At 40.9% G+C, this 15,508-nt stretch overlaps 1 protein-coding gene across 1 annotated transcript in view; it reads right to left on the bottom strand.

Annotated features, from left to right (window-relative positions):
- DSCAM (DS cell adhesion molecule) overlaps nt 1-15,508 on the bottom strand; it is an 823,896-nt gene that overhangs the window by 70,991 nt on the left and 737,397 nt on the right. Inside the window, exon 21 of the mRNA XM_043875189.1 lies at nt 1,386-1,539. Coding sequence (XP_043731124.1) covers nt 1,386-1,539 — 154 coding nt within the window. The remainder of the gene's footprint in view (nt 1-1,385; nt 1,540-15,508) is intronic.

Genomic DNA, 15,508 nt, shown 5'->3' with positions numbered 1-15,508 from the left:
GATTTTAATCAGACACTGTGCCTCACCAGCAACCTGGATGTCTTTCCCAGTTGCTATGGTGCTCCAACTACGTGGCCCTGAGCTCTGCACTGCCCCCTGACCCTGGGCTTCCTCTCAGGACATCATTCCTTCAGGACTGGGTCTGTGGTTGCATTCTGCCCCTCCTTGTACCAAAGCCCCAGCCCTCTTCCTGAACCTAACCCTCGATTTTCAAGCCTGCGGATCTGCCAGCCTGCCTTGACCTCCCAACAACTACAACATAAGCCGCACCTGCCTCTTCCACCTTTGGGCAGCCCCGTCTGTCCAGCTTGGACCTTTCAGCCATTATGGCTTATGGTTTGCAAGGGTCTGGGGCTCCTGGGTGGTGCCAGCCCTCTGGATGCCTGCACCACCCCAGAGGCATTCCCTAGTTCAGCTCCTTTCTGGAAAGCCCATCTCGAACATCATCTCCAGCTCTGGGTGAACCCTGGTTAAGAGTGAGAAGCTAGAATCTTGGAAAGTCTGTTTTCTCTTTCAGGCACCTGGAAGCCTTATGAGTACTAAATTTCCAATGTGGTATATTCCAGAGTCAGGAGCATCTCTGGTTGGCTTGGAATTGTGAGGTAAATACATCTGTTCATTGACAAGGGCTAATTTATGGGAACTCTGAACACTGTGTGGCAGCAATTACCAGAAGTCAAATAAGAATATTCTGTGTCTCTATGTGCTTTTTAGGGCCAGTATACCATCTTAATGTGAAGATATTACATTCACTTTGTGGAATGTTTTGTGCCTAAAACAAACTTCATTTTGTCTTTACAGCATTCTGTCAATAGTTTCCGTGGTGGCTCAGATGGTAAAGAATCTGTCTGCAATGCAGGAAACCCAGGTTCAATGGAGAATTCCATGGAAAGAGGATCTTGACAGGTTACAGTCCATGGGGTCACAAAGAGTTGGACACGACTGAGTAACTTTCACTTTAACATCAATTGAAGAAGAACCAATGAATTTTCTTACATTTGTCAGGTTTCGAATTCCATAGACCGAAAAATAGACATTTCTCTTTAAGAAGCATGATATCTGATTTTGAAGATGGTAGAACTTGCTTGGAAAGCAGTAATGTAGTGATTTTCACTCTAAGAGATGGATGGGGGCTCCTTTTCCTAATTTCTCCTGAGACACTGGCAGTTGTAAAGCTGCTCATCCATAGGGGGTGGTTTTCCAATTGGCACAAAAGCCCAGTGCCAGCTAGCACTGACCCATTTCTTGGGCTGAAATGGGTAACACGTGGTGTTCTGGTTTACTTGATTTGTAGGGCATTATCAGCTTTATTTCAAAGAGAACAGAGGTGTAAAGCCAGTACGACTGTGGTGGGAAATAAGGTCCTCCTACAGCGTGCCACCCACCTTTAGCAACAGGCTCCACGGTAATGATTTCACTGCTGTTGCCTCTGCCGGCTGAGGTCACGGCCACCACCCAGACGCTATACTGACGATTCCGACTCAGGTTAGGAATTCTGTAGGAAAATGAGTCAGGAGAGGCTTCAAACTCGCTGATCACCTGTGAGAGGAGACATAAATGTTCCCACATTCAAGGAGGCAATGGCACAAGTGAATCTCCTAAAGGAACGGTTATCAACATATTATCTGCGATGAGAAACAAAAGCCACCTTAATCCTGCTCTAAAAGCTGGGGCTTGCAATTTCTACATAGTCTGCATGTCTCAGTGCTGCAGCTTTGATAGCCACCAAGAGTAAAAAGTGGAAGCAGTGACAGATTTTATTTTCCTGGGCTCCAAAATCATTCAAATGGTGAATGCAGCCATGATATTCAAAGACCCTTGCTCCTTGGAAGGACGGCTATGACAAACCTAGACAGCATATTAGAAAGCAAAGATATCACTTTGCCGACAAAGGTCCATGTAGTCAAAGCTATGGTTTTTCCAGTAGGCGTGTATGGATGTGAGTGTTGGACCATAAAGAAGGCTGAACACCAAAGAATTAATGCTTTCAAACTGTGGTGCTGGAGAAGACTCTTGAGAGTCCCTTGGACAGCAAGGAGCTCAAGCCTGTCAATCCTAAAGGAAATCAACCCTGAATATTCATTGGAAGGACTGATGCTGAAGTTGGAACTCCAATACTTTGGCCACCTGATGTGAAGAGTTGACTTATTGGAAAGGACTCTGATGCTGGGAAGAATTGAAGGCAAAAGGAAATTGGGGCAACAGAAGATGAGAGGATTAGACAGCATCATCGATTCAATGGACATGAGTCTCAGCAAAATCCAGGAGATGGTGAAGGACAGAGCAGCCTGGCATGCTGCAGTCCACGGGGTCGGAAAGAGTCAGACATGACTTAGCAGCTGAACAACAGCAAGGAGCAATTTAACCCTTTAAATATGGGTCATGACACATCTGTTTTCAGCTGGGATGGAATACCAAGAACAAGACGGATCACCCTACCTGAGACAACCAAAGAACACCCAAAATATGTGGAACAACAGTTTCAAAGGCATTGCACATCAGGTGATGAAGAACAGTGATTCCTTCCCTGAAACATGGGAAATAAATGAGGTGAAGCCTACAGTTGCAGGGTTGCTACACTTCTGTGAGAGTTTTCGGGTCACAGCACTGAGAAGGGAACCCAGGAGAAGACCAGCAGCTTCCCTGAGTCGAGGAGACAGCTGAGAGCCTGGGAGGGGGCTGGAGCACACAGGAAGGAGTACTACGAAAAAACTTGGTGAATTGTGAGAAGGTCGCTCTTGGATCTTAGCTGAGCAGATGTGTGCATGTGGGAAAGCTCTCTGAAGCCAAGGAAAGAACCACTCAAAAGGATTGGAGGTTCTAGTGCTCAGCTTTCACACAAGGCTAGAAATAGTGCCTGTTCCCACCAACCAGACAGCCCTCAGGATCGATGGGCCATTGGATATTGTGCATAGGGTCTTGACGGTGGGGGATAATTAGCCCTAGATCGAACCGTGTTCTTGTGTGGCCTATCTGCATACATGCTAAGTCACTTCAGTGCTGTCCAACTCTGCGACCTGATGGACTGTAGCCCGCCAGGCTCCTCTGTCCATGGGATTCTCCAGGCAAGAATACTGGAGTGGGTTGCCATGCCCTTCTCCAGGGGATCTTCCAATCCAGGGGTGGAATCTGCATCTCTTGTATCTCCTGTATTGGGAGGTGGGTTCTTTACCACTAGGTGCCACCTGGGAAGCTATTGCTTAACAGTTATTAAAGTCAAGGTTCATAAAGATCAAACCATCACCAAATAACTGAACTGCATCCAAGGACAAAAGTCAAAAAGGCCTATACTTTTTATAGGAATAAAAATATTCAATAAGGTAAAAGACATAATATTTGGCATCCAATAGAAGTTTTCTAGATATGAATAACCCAACTATGTAGCAACTAATGAACAGATAAAGAAAATGTATTGCACCGTAAAATGGAGGATTATTCAAAAATAGAAATAAATGAAGCACTGCTTAACTTCCATAAATCATGAAAACACTGTATTAAGTGAAAGAAGTCAATCACAATAAACTGTTTATCTGATCATTATGCTTAGATTATCATATTAGGCTATGTCATATTAGATTAATATGATTATCATATGAGATTAATATGATTACCTTGTATGAAATGTTCAAAATAGGCAAATCCATAGTAACAGAAAGCAGATTAATGGTTTCCCAGGGCAGGATAGAAGAGGGGAAGAATGGGGATAGATTAATATTGGATATGGGTTATTTGGGGGATGATGAATGTTCTAAAATCAGATAGCAATAGGGGCTGTACAACCCTCTAAATATTCTAAAAGTCACTGAATTGTATACTATAAAAGCATGGATTTCATGGTATGTGAACCATAACTAAAACAAAAAAACTTGTTAAAATGGATGGACCTAGAGATGATCATACTAAGTCAGAAAGTGAAAGACAAATATATGATATCAGAATCACAGACGTAGAGAACAGACTTGGGGTTACCAAGGGGACAGAGGGTAGGGGAGGGGTGGATTGGGAGTTTGGGATTAGCAGATGCAAACTGGTATACACAGCATGGGAAAACAACAAGGTGCTACTGCGTAACACAGGGGACTGTATTCAACAGCCTGTGATAAGCCGTGATGGAAAAGATATGAAAAAAAACATGCATGATTGAATCAATGCTGTGCAGCAGAAATTAACACATTCTACTTTGATAAAATAAATTATAAAAAAACTGTTATAAAAATTCCAAAAATGCAAAGAAACAACAAAAAGCAAGACTCATACAGACAATATAATTTAATCAATCAAAACTGACCTATAATTGATTTTACAGACAAGGGCATTAAAACTGTTATAATTGTATTATAGTTGCATTATAAGTATAGATATTAAAAGCCTAAACATATACATGAATGATATAAAAAGACCAAAATCAAACTTGAGATGAAATTATGTGACAAGAATTATATACTGGATTAGATTAATAGTAGATTTGATCTTGCAGGAAAAAAAAGGGTTAGCAAGCTTAAAGTCATATTACTAGATGAAGCACAGAGATAAAAGAGAATACAAAATTTAACACAGCTTTAATGAGCTATGGAGCAACATCAAGCAGCTTAACATATATGTAGTTGGAACCACTAAAGGAGGCAGGACAGAAAAAAAGTGTTTGAAGAAATATTGGTTAAAATTTTTTGCAATTTGATGAAAACCATAAGCCCAGAAAGCCAAAAATCTAAATAAAATCCAGCCACAAAATATGAACAAAACCATGCCAAGGTACATCATAATCTAATTAAGAAGACAGTCTTAAAGGAGCTAGAGAAAAAACATGTTAGATACATTAAGAACAAAGATAAGGATGTCAGATCTCTTATATGTGGAATCTGAAGAGGAATGATACAAATAAAGTTTTGTCCCTGTTTCATCTATTAATATATCTTATTTATAAAGCATAAACAGACTCACAGACTTAGAGAATGACCTTATGGTTGCTGGGGGTGAGGGTGGGGGGAGGATGGGGGGAGGGACTAGTTAGGGAATTTGGGATCCACGGGTACACACTGCTATATTTAAAATGGACAGCCACAAGGGCCTACTGCATAGCACAGGGAACTCTGCTTAATGTTATGTGGCAGCCTGGATGGGAGGCAGTTGGAGGAGAACGGATACTGTACGTGTATGGCTGAGCTGCCCGGCTGTGCCCCTGAAACCATCACGACATTGTTAATTGGCTATGAAAGTGAAAGTGACGTCTCTCAGTCGTGTCCGACTCTTTGCGACCGCACGGACTGCAGCCTACCACGCTCCTCCATCCATGGGATTTTCCAGGCAAGAGTACTGGAGTGGGTTGCCATTTCCTTCTCCAGAGGATCTTCCCGACCCTGGGATTGAACCCGGGTCTTCTGCATTGTAGGCAGACGCTTTACCGTCTGAGCTACCAGGGAAGTAATTGGCTATAGTCCAATATACAATAAAAAGTTAAAAAAAGGAAGGATGTCAGCGAGTCTTGTCAAAAGCAATTTTAGTCTGAATATCTTCCCTAAAGTCATATATTGAAAGCACACTCTTCCAGGACATGGAAGCAACCTAAATGTCTATCAACAGAGGAATGGATAAAAAATGTGGTACATATATATCATAGAATACCACTTGGCCATAAGAAAGCAGAAAATAATGCCATTTTAGAGCAATATGGATGGACCTAACGACTGTCATGTTGAGTGAAGTGAGTCAGACACAGAAAGACAAGTATCATGTGATATTGCTTATATGTAGAATCTTATAAAAGAGTAAAAACGAATTTATTTACAAAACAGAAGTACAGTCACAAATGTAGAAAACAAACTTATGATTACAGGGGGAAATAAAATGAGAGATTGGGACTGACGTATACATAGTATTATATATAAAATACATAACTAGTAAGAACCTGCTGTGGAGCACAGAGAATTCTGCTTAATACTCTGCACTGGACTATCGGGGGAAAATCTGAAGAATGAATGGATGTATGTGTTGATATATGTGTAATTGATTCACTTTTCTGATTCATACACCTGAAACTAGCATAGCCTTATAAACCAAATATACTCCAATAAAGTTTTTTAAAAAGATAAACAAGTACTAGGGATGTAATATACAACATGATAAGTAAAATTAACACCGCTGTATGTTATAGTATGAAAATTAAGAGAGTAAATCCTAAGAATTCTCATCACGAGAAAAATTTTTTTCTATTTCTTTGATTTTATATCTGTATGAGATGATAGAGGTTCACTAAACTTACTGTAGTAATCATTTCATGATGTGTGTAAGTCAAATCAGTATGTTGTAAACCTTAAACTTACACAGTTTGGTATGTCAATGGTAATTCAAGAAAATTGGAAGAAAAAAATGAAAAAAGATAACAATGTAGTGCGGGGTTCATAAAACATATAAAAGTGAAATGTATGCGAACAACTGCTCAAATGTTAGGAAGGGAGAAAAATGGAAGCATACTATTGTAAGGTTCTCAAACTATCAGCAAAGTGCTTAATATCACTTGAAAGTAGAATGCAGAAAGTTAAAGGAAAGTGAAAGTCTCTCAGTCATGTCCAACTCTTTGCTACCCCATGGACTATACAGTCCGTGGAATTCTCCAGGCCAGAATACTGGAGTGGGTAGCCATTCCCTTCTCCAGGGGATCTCCTCAACCCAGGGACTGAACCCAGGTTTCCCGCATTACAGGCGGATTCTTTACCATCTGAGCCACCAGGAAAGTCCTGGTAGCTCACCACGTAAAGTTAAAGGAGTGTGCATTAATTCCAAAGAAGCCATTAAAGTTACAAAATAAGAGTACAGTGAAAGCAATGAGCCAACAAAAAATAAAATGGAATTATAAAAAATATCCAGTTTTTCCAAAGAAGGCCAAAAAAGAATAAAGGGAAACAAATAGGAAAATAAAAATACATGTAAATCCATGGCTGATTCATGTCAAAGTATGACAAAAACCACTACAATATTGTAAAGTAATTAGCCTCCAACTAATAAAAATAAATGAAAAAAAAAGAAAATAAAAATGTAGCAAGATTGTAGGTTTAAACCTGTGTCCATATAACTCTACTTATATTAAGTGTTAATGCTCTAAAATCCTAATTAAAGGGAAAGATTTTGAGGCTGAATATAAAAGCAATATAAGTGCTCCGGCCTGGTGCACTGGGAAGACCCAGAGGAATCGGGTGGAGAGGGAGATGGGAGGGGGGCTCGGGATGGGGAATACGTGTAAATCTATGGCTGATTCATATCAATGTATGACAAAACCCACTGAAATGTTGTGAAGTAATTAGCCTCCAACTAATAAAAAAAAAATAAAAATAAAAAAAAAAAATAAAAGCAATATCTAACTACATGCCACCAAGAAGAACTGTTTTTCAAACATAAAAATACAATTAGGTTAAAAATAAACGGATAGAAAAGCTATCCCAGGCTGTATTTTTTTTTCTCTTTAGTCGCTAAGTCGCACCTGACTTTTTGTGACCCCATGGACTGTAGCCCGCCAGGCTCCTCTGTCCATGGGATTACCCAGGTAAGAAAGCTGGAGTAGGTTGCCATTTTCTTCTCCGTCTGAGGCCAACATCAAAAAAAGTTGGAGTGTTTTTTTAACATCAAAGATGAAATAGATTTATGAGCTGAAAATATTACCAGTGATAAAGAAAGTAATTTTATAGTGATAAAGGGATCGATTCATCAAAAGAACATAGAAATCTTAAATATCTATGCATTTAATTACAAAGCAGCAGTCCAGACATAGACCAATAGAGAACTTAGCACTGAGAAATGAGGTGCTACTGTAACAAACACCTAAACATGTGCAGGTGGCTTTGAGCTGGGGAAAGTCTGGAAGAGTTTTGAGGGTGATGCTAGAACAAGTTGAGATTGCCATGAAGCAAGTGGTAAGGGTGATTCTGATGAAACCTCAGAAAGAAAAGAGGAGACCTGAGGGGAAAGCCTCAGTCTTCTCAGAGAATACGTAAATAATCATGAACAGGAGGCTGTTAGAAATGGGGATGGTAAAGGCCACTTCAATGAGGTCTCGGATGGATATCAGGAACATGCTGGACAATGGAGAAAAGGCAATCTTTGTTACAAAGTGTCAAAGAAGCTGGCTGAACTGTGGTCTGCGAGTGAGGGAACTGGATGTCTAGCCAAAGATATTTCTAAACGAAGTATTGGTTCCTACTGACAGTGGTAGGAAAACTGAGAAGACAGACATAAATTGAAGAAGGAATTGTGAAGCAAAAAGGAACTAGGACTTAAAGATTTGGAAAATTCTTAGCCTAACCATATTGCAAGGAAACTGAGGTACAGAATAAGCGACTCACTGAGGTCACAATGCCAGACAAGGGTGAGCAGAGTTCAGTACTTCTGATCCAAGTGCAACGCTGTTCTTCCCACTCCATGCTGCCAATTACAAGCAAGCCAACACATGAAGGGTTTACTTTTACCCTTGTGAGCTGTTAAGTAAACCTTATGTAGGTCAGGAGGCTGCATAAGCTGCAATCCCAGCTCTGCAGTCCAACAGGGGACACGGATGCTTGCCACTTTCGTTTTGTTGTTTAGTCGCTAAGTTGTGTCTGACACTTTTGTGATGCCATGGACTGTAGCCCACCAGGCTCCTCTGTCCATGGGATTCTCCAGGCAAGAATACTGGAGTGGGTTGTCATTTACTTCTCCAGGGGGTCTTCCCAACCCAGGGATCCAACCCAAGTCTGCATTGCAGGCAGAATCTTTACCACTGAGCCAACAGTATACCTCCTAATTGTCATAAAAGCCATGATCCCTCAATAAAAAGTAGTGTCAGAGAATTTCCCATTGTCAACTATTTGACATACAGATACCTCGTGTCAGAGGAGTAAAGGAGACCATAGGTCTCTTGCAGAGTGCTCAGAGGTACTTGCATGCTAGGGTGCATGTGAGCATCTGTGCTCTACTTGCCCCTTTATCCACCCAACCCCCCACACCCCCACACACACGCCAGCTTAATTCCTCTTTAGAAAATCATGGGAAAAAATGAATCCCTCCAGAAGTTCGGAGGGAATTTGGCTTGTTTCCTGGAAAACCGAAGAGATGATCCCCAAACTGTGTGTACGCTTGTGTTCTGCAATGTTTGAAGGCTATGCTGTTGCCAAATTAATTATAGGAAGCTTATGATGTGCAAATCCTAACAATTGCTTCTATTGAACACTAAGCATCAACAGAGCATTAAAATACATTTACAAAATCTTCTGTGAAGAGTACATAGTCTTCAGTTAAAACTCAATCACTCTCCTGTCTATAAAGTACAATTGGTCCTTATTTATTGAATTTTTACCTGAAACATGAGCTATAGCTAAACATGAGGCTAAAATCAATGATAAAAATATGATTTCATATGTAACAATATTTGTTGCAGCATTTGCATAGATGATTAACTAAAAGTTGAAGCAAAGAAGGTTTATGCTTAAAAACTTCCCCCAGCTGGAATGCAGAGAGGCAATGGCAACCCACTCCAGTACTCTTGCCTGGAAAATCCCATGGACAGAGGAGCCTGGTAGGCTGCAGTCCATGGGGTCACACAGAGTCAGACATGACTGAAGCGACTTAGCAGCAGCAGCAGCAGCAGTTGGAATGACTTTTCTCTATAGATTAGGATGGAAAACAAGAGTCAACCTACTTTGGGGTTCCCGCTGGTTATTTGGGAAAATTGTTTACATAGATGCTGCCACTATGCGGCCCTGATGACTTCCATAATTGGGCACAACTTTTTTGGTCTCAGTAGAAGGGCAAGCAGAAAATCGATTGAACAATTTAAACAATTCATTTTCTGTGTGTGTGTGTGTGTGTGTATGTATGTGTGTGTGTATATATATATAATGTAACTGGATATCAAATGTAATATTTCTTGTTTTCATGAAGTTTTAGCAACATCCTTAAGAGGTGAGAATAGTTCCAAAGACACCAGTACTTTCTTGCCTTACAAAAATGTGAGACCACCTCCCCAGGGCTTTCTGATTCTAATGTTTTGATGGTCATTTACCTCTGAGTCCCATAAGAGGCTGAGTCAAGAATAGGATATTTTTGCTTACGGATGTCTGTGTGCATTCCCACCTCTGGTTTGCAGAGGCCTGTGAGCTCACCTTAGAGACTGGTGAGTCATACCTGAGAAGGTTAAATGCTCACTCAGTTCACAGGAGAGAAGGCTGTGTTGGAACTAGTTGTCATTTGCAGGTTGTTGGTTAAGGATGCTCACATATGGTCCCTTAGAGGGAGGCAAGGCAGACATCTTCAGAGAGATGCTCGTAGGTGTGAGATGTCTCCAATAAAGAGGTATACTCAAAATTATATGATGTTTGTCTTAAACAGCATTATTTATCCATTGTTGTTTTTTAGTCTCTCAGTCGTGTCTGACTCTTTGCAACTGTAGCCTGCCAGGCTCTTCTGTCCATGGGGATTTCTAGGCAAGAATACTGGAGTGGATTCATTTTCCTTCTCCAGGGGATCTTCCCAACCCAGGGATTGAAACTGCATCTCCTGCAAGTCTGCCGCATTGCAGGCAGATTCTTTACTGCTGAGTCACTGGGTAAACCCTTTACTTATCCATCTTGTTCTTGTTAGTCTTTCAATCATATCCAACTCTTTGAGACCCCATGGACTATAGCCCACCAGGCTCCTCTGTACATGGATTCTTTAGGCAAAAATACTGGAGTGGGTTGCCATTTCCTTCTCCATGGGACAAGGGTTACTTGTCCATGAAAGTGAAAGTGAAAGTCGCTGAATAGTGTCCAACTCTTTTCGACCCCATGAACTGTAGTCCATGGAATTCTCCAGACCAGAATACTGGAGTGGGTGGCCTTTCCCTTCTCCAGAGGATCTTCGGAACCCAGAGTTTGAACCCAAGTCTCCTGCATTGCAGGTGGATTCTTTACCAGCTGAACCACAAGGGAAGCCCAAGAATACCGGAGTGGGTAGCCTATCTCTTCCTCAGCGGATCTTCCCAACTAGATGGTGCATAATTCAACCATTGCTAACATATTCAAGAGGTGGCAACAGGTAAGAGAAAAAGAGCTATATGGGAAAAAGATTAATTAGAAGTTCATTCACAGTAGTGAGGCTAATCTATTTGTTTAAATCCTTTCCCTTAAGGCTCAGCCAAAAATGACTGTTCTGATAAAAAGGGAAGACGACTATTACTTCCCTATGAAATATTTTCCTTAACATTCTATGTAGTGTATAATAATATTGATTCCATTAACATTTCCTTAATTTTGTTTTTATTGGATGCCAGATTTTCCAACATGAGGATTAAATCACGTTTAGAACTTGCTAATTTCTACCTTTATTCCATTATATGATGCTACCGCCTAAATACTGGGAATGTTCAGTGAGAAGGATTGATTTCATCTCCACATTTTTCCTGATACTTCAACCAGGCTAATCTTTCACAGATTTTGAAGCATTAAGCGAACATGGAGGGATAGAATAGAAAATAGAAGAGAAAAGACCATAGTTGAGTTTCACTCTTCTGTGGGCAACAAGACAGGAAATTGTGCCATAAGGAAACACAGAGTCCCAGTGTAGTTTCTTAGGGATGAATGTATCAAATCTGGCAAAAAGAGAAATTGTGGGGAGGGGACAAAGACACTTTTCTCTATGTTTAAATATCTAACTATTTAATTTTCTTTCTGGTAAATCTTTAACTCTCTAGTGTCATCATTTTCAGTTAGGACAGAGATATTAACCATTCTAGAAGATTTGATTATTCCCCAAAATAAAACATGAATTAATCCTGAGTGGATGACTGTAATTGGGTTAAACATTTGTTTTAAGGGAAGAGTAGTGTTACGTTATGAACTGTAGATATACAAAACCAATCAACATTCAGAAAGCTCTGATGCCTGGTATATGACTCATATAGGCTTGGTTCTTCACATGAAGTTCTGTCTCACAACTCATTTTTGTTTTTAAACTTTTTATTTTGTAGTGGGATATGGATGTGAGAGTTGGACTGTGAAGAAAGCTGAGTGCTGAAGAATTGATGCTTTTGAACTGTGGTGTTGGAGAAGACTCTTGAGAGTCCCTTGGACTGCAAGGAGATCCAACCAGTCCATCCTAAAGCAGATCAGTCCTGGGTGTTCATTGGAAGGACTGATGCTGAAGCTGAAACTCTAATACTTTGGCCACCTCATGCGAAGAGTTGACTCATTGGAAAAGACCCTGATGCTGGGAGGGATTGGGGGCAGGAGGAGAAGGGGACGACAGAGGATGAGATGGCTGGATGGCATCACTGACTCGATGGACACGTGTTTGAGTAAACTCCGGGAGTTTGTGATGGACAGGGAGGCCTGCCATGCTGCGATTCATGGGGTCGCAAAGAGTCGGACACGACTGAGCGACTGAACTGAACTGAACTGAATAGTCTATTAACAGTGTTGTGAGAGTTTTATGTGAACAGCAAAGGGACTCAGCCAAATGTATACATGTATCCATTCTCCCCAAACTCCCTCCCATCCAGGCTGCCATATTACACTGAGAAGAGATCCATGTGCTACACAGTAGGTTCTTTTGGTTATACACTGTAAATATAGCAGCCTGCAACTCATTTTTAACTGTGGTCTATGCCAGCATGATAGAGCAGACAGAGCATCTGTAGATTGCGCTGGCCAATTATTCCAAGCCCATCATAAATTCCTATTAGCTATTGAGAAACAAAAAATCTGTTTTCTCATCTAAAAACTATTTAAACATGCTGATTATATCAGAAACCATTTAACCTGATGTTGATTACTAGGTAATCACTCTCCATTGAAATCCTTGAAGTGACAGCAAAGTTATTTATTTCTTAGTCCATGAGACATGGTTAAATAAGAAGAGCAGGGTTCTTCTCTTTAGCTGGTGTCATGTAGCAAGGGCAATCTATAGCTTTCTTGAGGGAAGACTTTGATATTATTTGGGGACCCACACTTAAATTATAACACGTGCAAGTATTTTATCTATTGAGCTGTTGCAGATACAGTGTTATAAATGGAATGTTCATGGGTTTTTGCTGTGGGAGGTGGGCTGCCATGCCACCACTACCGCGTTGCAAGTACGGAGGCTGTTGTTGCTGCTATTTAGTCATTAAGTCATGTCCAACACTTTTGTGATTCCATGGACTGTAGCTCACCAGGCTCCTCTGTCCATGGGATTTCTCTGGCAAGAATACTGGTATGGCCTCCCAGAATATTGGAAATAAAAGCAAAAATAAACAAATGGGACCTAATGAAACTTAAAAGTGTTTGCACAACAAAGGAAACTATAAGCAAGGTGAAAAGACAGCCTTCAGAATGGGAGAAAATAATAGCAAACGAAGCAACAAAGGATTAATCTCAAGAATATACAAGCAACCCCTGAAGCTCAATTCCAGAAAAATAAATGACCTAACCAAAAAAGGGGCCAAAGAACTAAACAGACATTTCTCCAAAGAAGACATACAGATGGCTAACAAACACATGAAAAGACACTCAACATCACTCATTATCAGAGAAATGCACATCAAAACCACAGTGAGGTACCATTACACGCCAGTCAGGATGGCTGCTATCCAAAAGTCTACAAGCAATAAATGCTGGAGAGGGTGTGGAGAAAAGGGAACCCTCTTACACTGTTGGTAGGAATGCAAACTACTACAGCTGCTATGGAGAACAGTGTGGAGATTCCTTAAAAAACTGGAAATAGAACTGCCATATGACCCAGCAATCCCACTCTTGGGCATACACACCGAGGAAACCAGATCTGAAAGAGACACGTGCATCCCAATGTTCATTGCAGCACTATTTATAATAGCCAGGACATGGAAGCAACCTAGATGCCCATCAGCAGACGAATGGATAAGAAAGCTATGGTACATATACACAATGGAATATTACTCAGCCATTAAAAAGAATTCATTTGAATCAGTTCTAATCAGATGGATGAAACTGGAGCCCATCATACAAGGTGAAGTAAGCCAGAAAGATAAAGACCAATACAGTATACTAACACATATATATGTAATTTAAAAAGATGGTAACAATAACCCTATATGCAGGACAGAAAAAGAGACACAGATGTACAGAACAGACTTTTGGACTCTGTGGGAGAAGGCGAGGGTGGGATGATCTGAGAGAATAGCATTGAAACATGTATATTATCAAGTGTGAAACAGATTGTCAGCCCAGGTTGGATGCAAGAGACAAGTGCTCAGGGCTGGTGCACTGGGATGACCCAGAGGGATGGGATAAGGAGGGAGGTGGGAGGGAGGATCAGGATGGGGAACACATGTAAATCCATGGCTGATTCATGTCAATGTATGGCAAAATCCACTACAATATTGTAAAGTAATTAGCCTCCAACTAATAAAAATAAATGGAAAAAAAAAAAAAAAGAATACTGGTGTGGGGATCTGCCCAACCCAGGGATTGAACCCGTGTCTCCAGCATTGTAGGTGGACTCTTTACCTCTGAGCCACCAGGAAAGACCATATAGAGGCTGATATGTATGGAAGTCTGTGATGAGGCTTGACTAGGGTCAGTCATATAAGCTTGCTGGACTACAGATCTCTTCTTTGGGCTGTGCAAATGCTCTCAATATCATGCCTAGGGATAATAAAAGCTTATAAATAGCTGTTGAGCTTGAATTCATAGACATTTATGGAGTTTTACTCCTTTGTGAGATTATAAGGGACGCTTTCTAGGTGGCACTAGTGGTAAAATACTCGCCTGCCAAAATAGACATAAGAGACACAGGTTTGATCCCTGGGTTGGGAAGATCCCCTGGAGGAGGGCATGGCAACCCACTCCTGTATTCTTGTTTGGAGAATCCCATGGACAGAGAAGCCTGGCAGCTGTAGTCCATAGGGCCACAAAGAGTTGGACACAACTGAAGCAACTTAGCACACATCCACACAAGGTAAGTTTGCTCCTCAAGGAACAAGTTATAATCATGGTATGGCAAATTGGAGGGTTAGTTAAAATATGGGATCTGACACACTCCTACTAAAATCTAGAAGTAAAATCATTTGAATTCCCTTCCAAAAATCATCCCTTTCATAGTCAAGGGCATGGGTTCATATTTATAAAATGCCTAGGAAAATAAATGGGAACTTCATGCATTTGATTTAAAAATATATTCATAGCAAGTTTTTAGCTAGGCTTCTGACATATTTGCATCCCTAAAATTGTACCCAGGGTGGAAAATGCAGCAAAAATGTACCCAGAGTGGAAAATGCAGCTATTTCACTTTTGGACACCCAAGTCAGACAGCTCATATTTCCAGTGTTCAGCCCTCCTGTGTTATGGTTTTAGGTCTGGTGGGTAGAGTCATGCATTTCTGAGGAACCTGACAGTATCCTCCTCAAAAGAATGGGAAGGTTGCTTGGAAGGTTGGTCTTATCCTGGTGCTTCAATATCACCCCATGAAAAGCCTAGGAACAGTGTCCTCCAGACCTATTTTCACTCCCAAATTATTCTTGTCTTGGGATGTGCTAAGTCACTTACTCATG

The sequence above is a fragment of the Cervus elaphus genome, chromosome 19 (assembly GCF_910594005.1).
Source record: "Cervus elaphus chromosome 19, mCerEla1.1, whole genome shotgun sequence".
Taxonomy (NCBI): Eukaryota; Metazoa; Chordata; class Mammalia; order Artiodactyla; family Cervidae; genus Cervus; species Cervus elaphus.
This window is presented reverse-complemented; position numbering and strand designations above follow the sequence as displayed.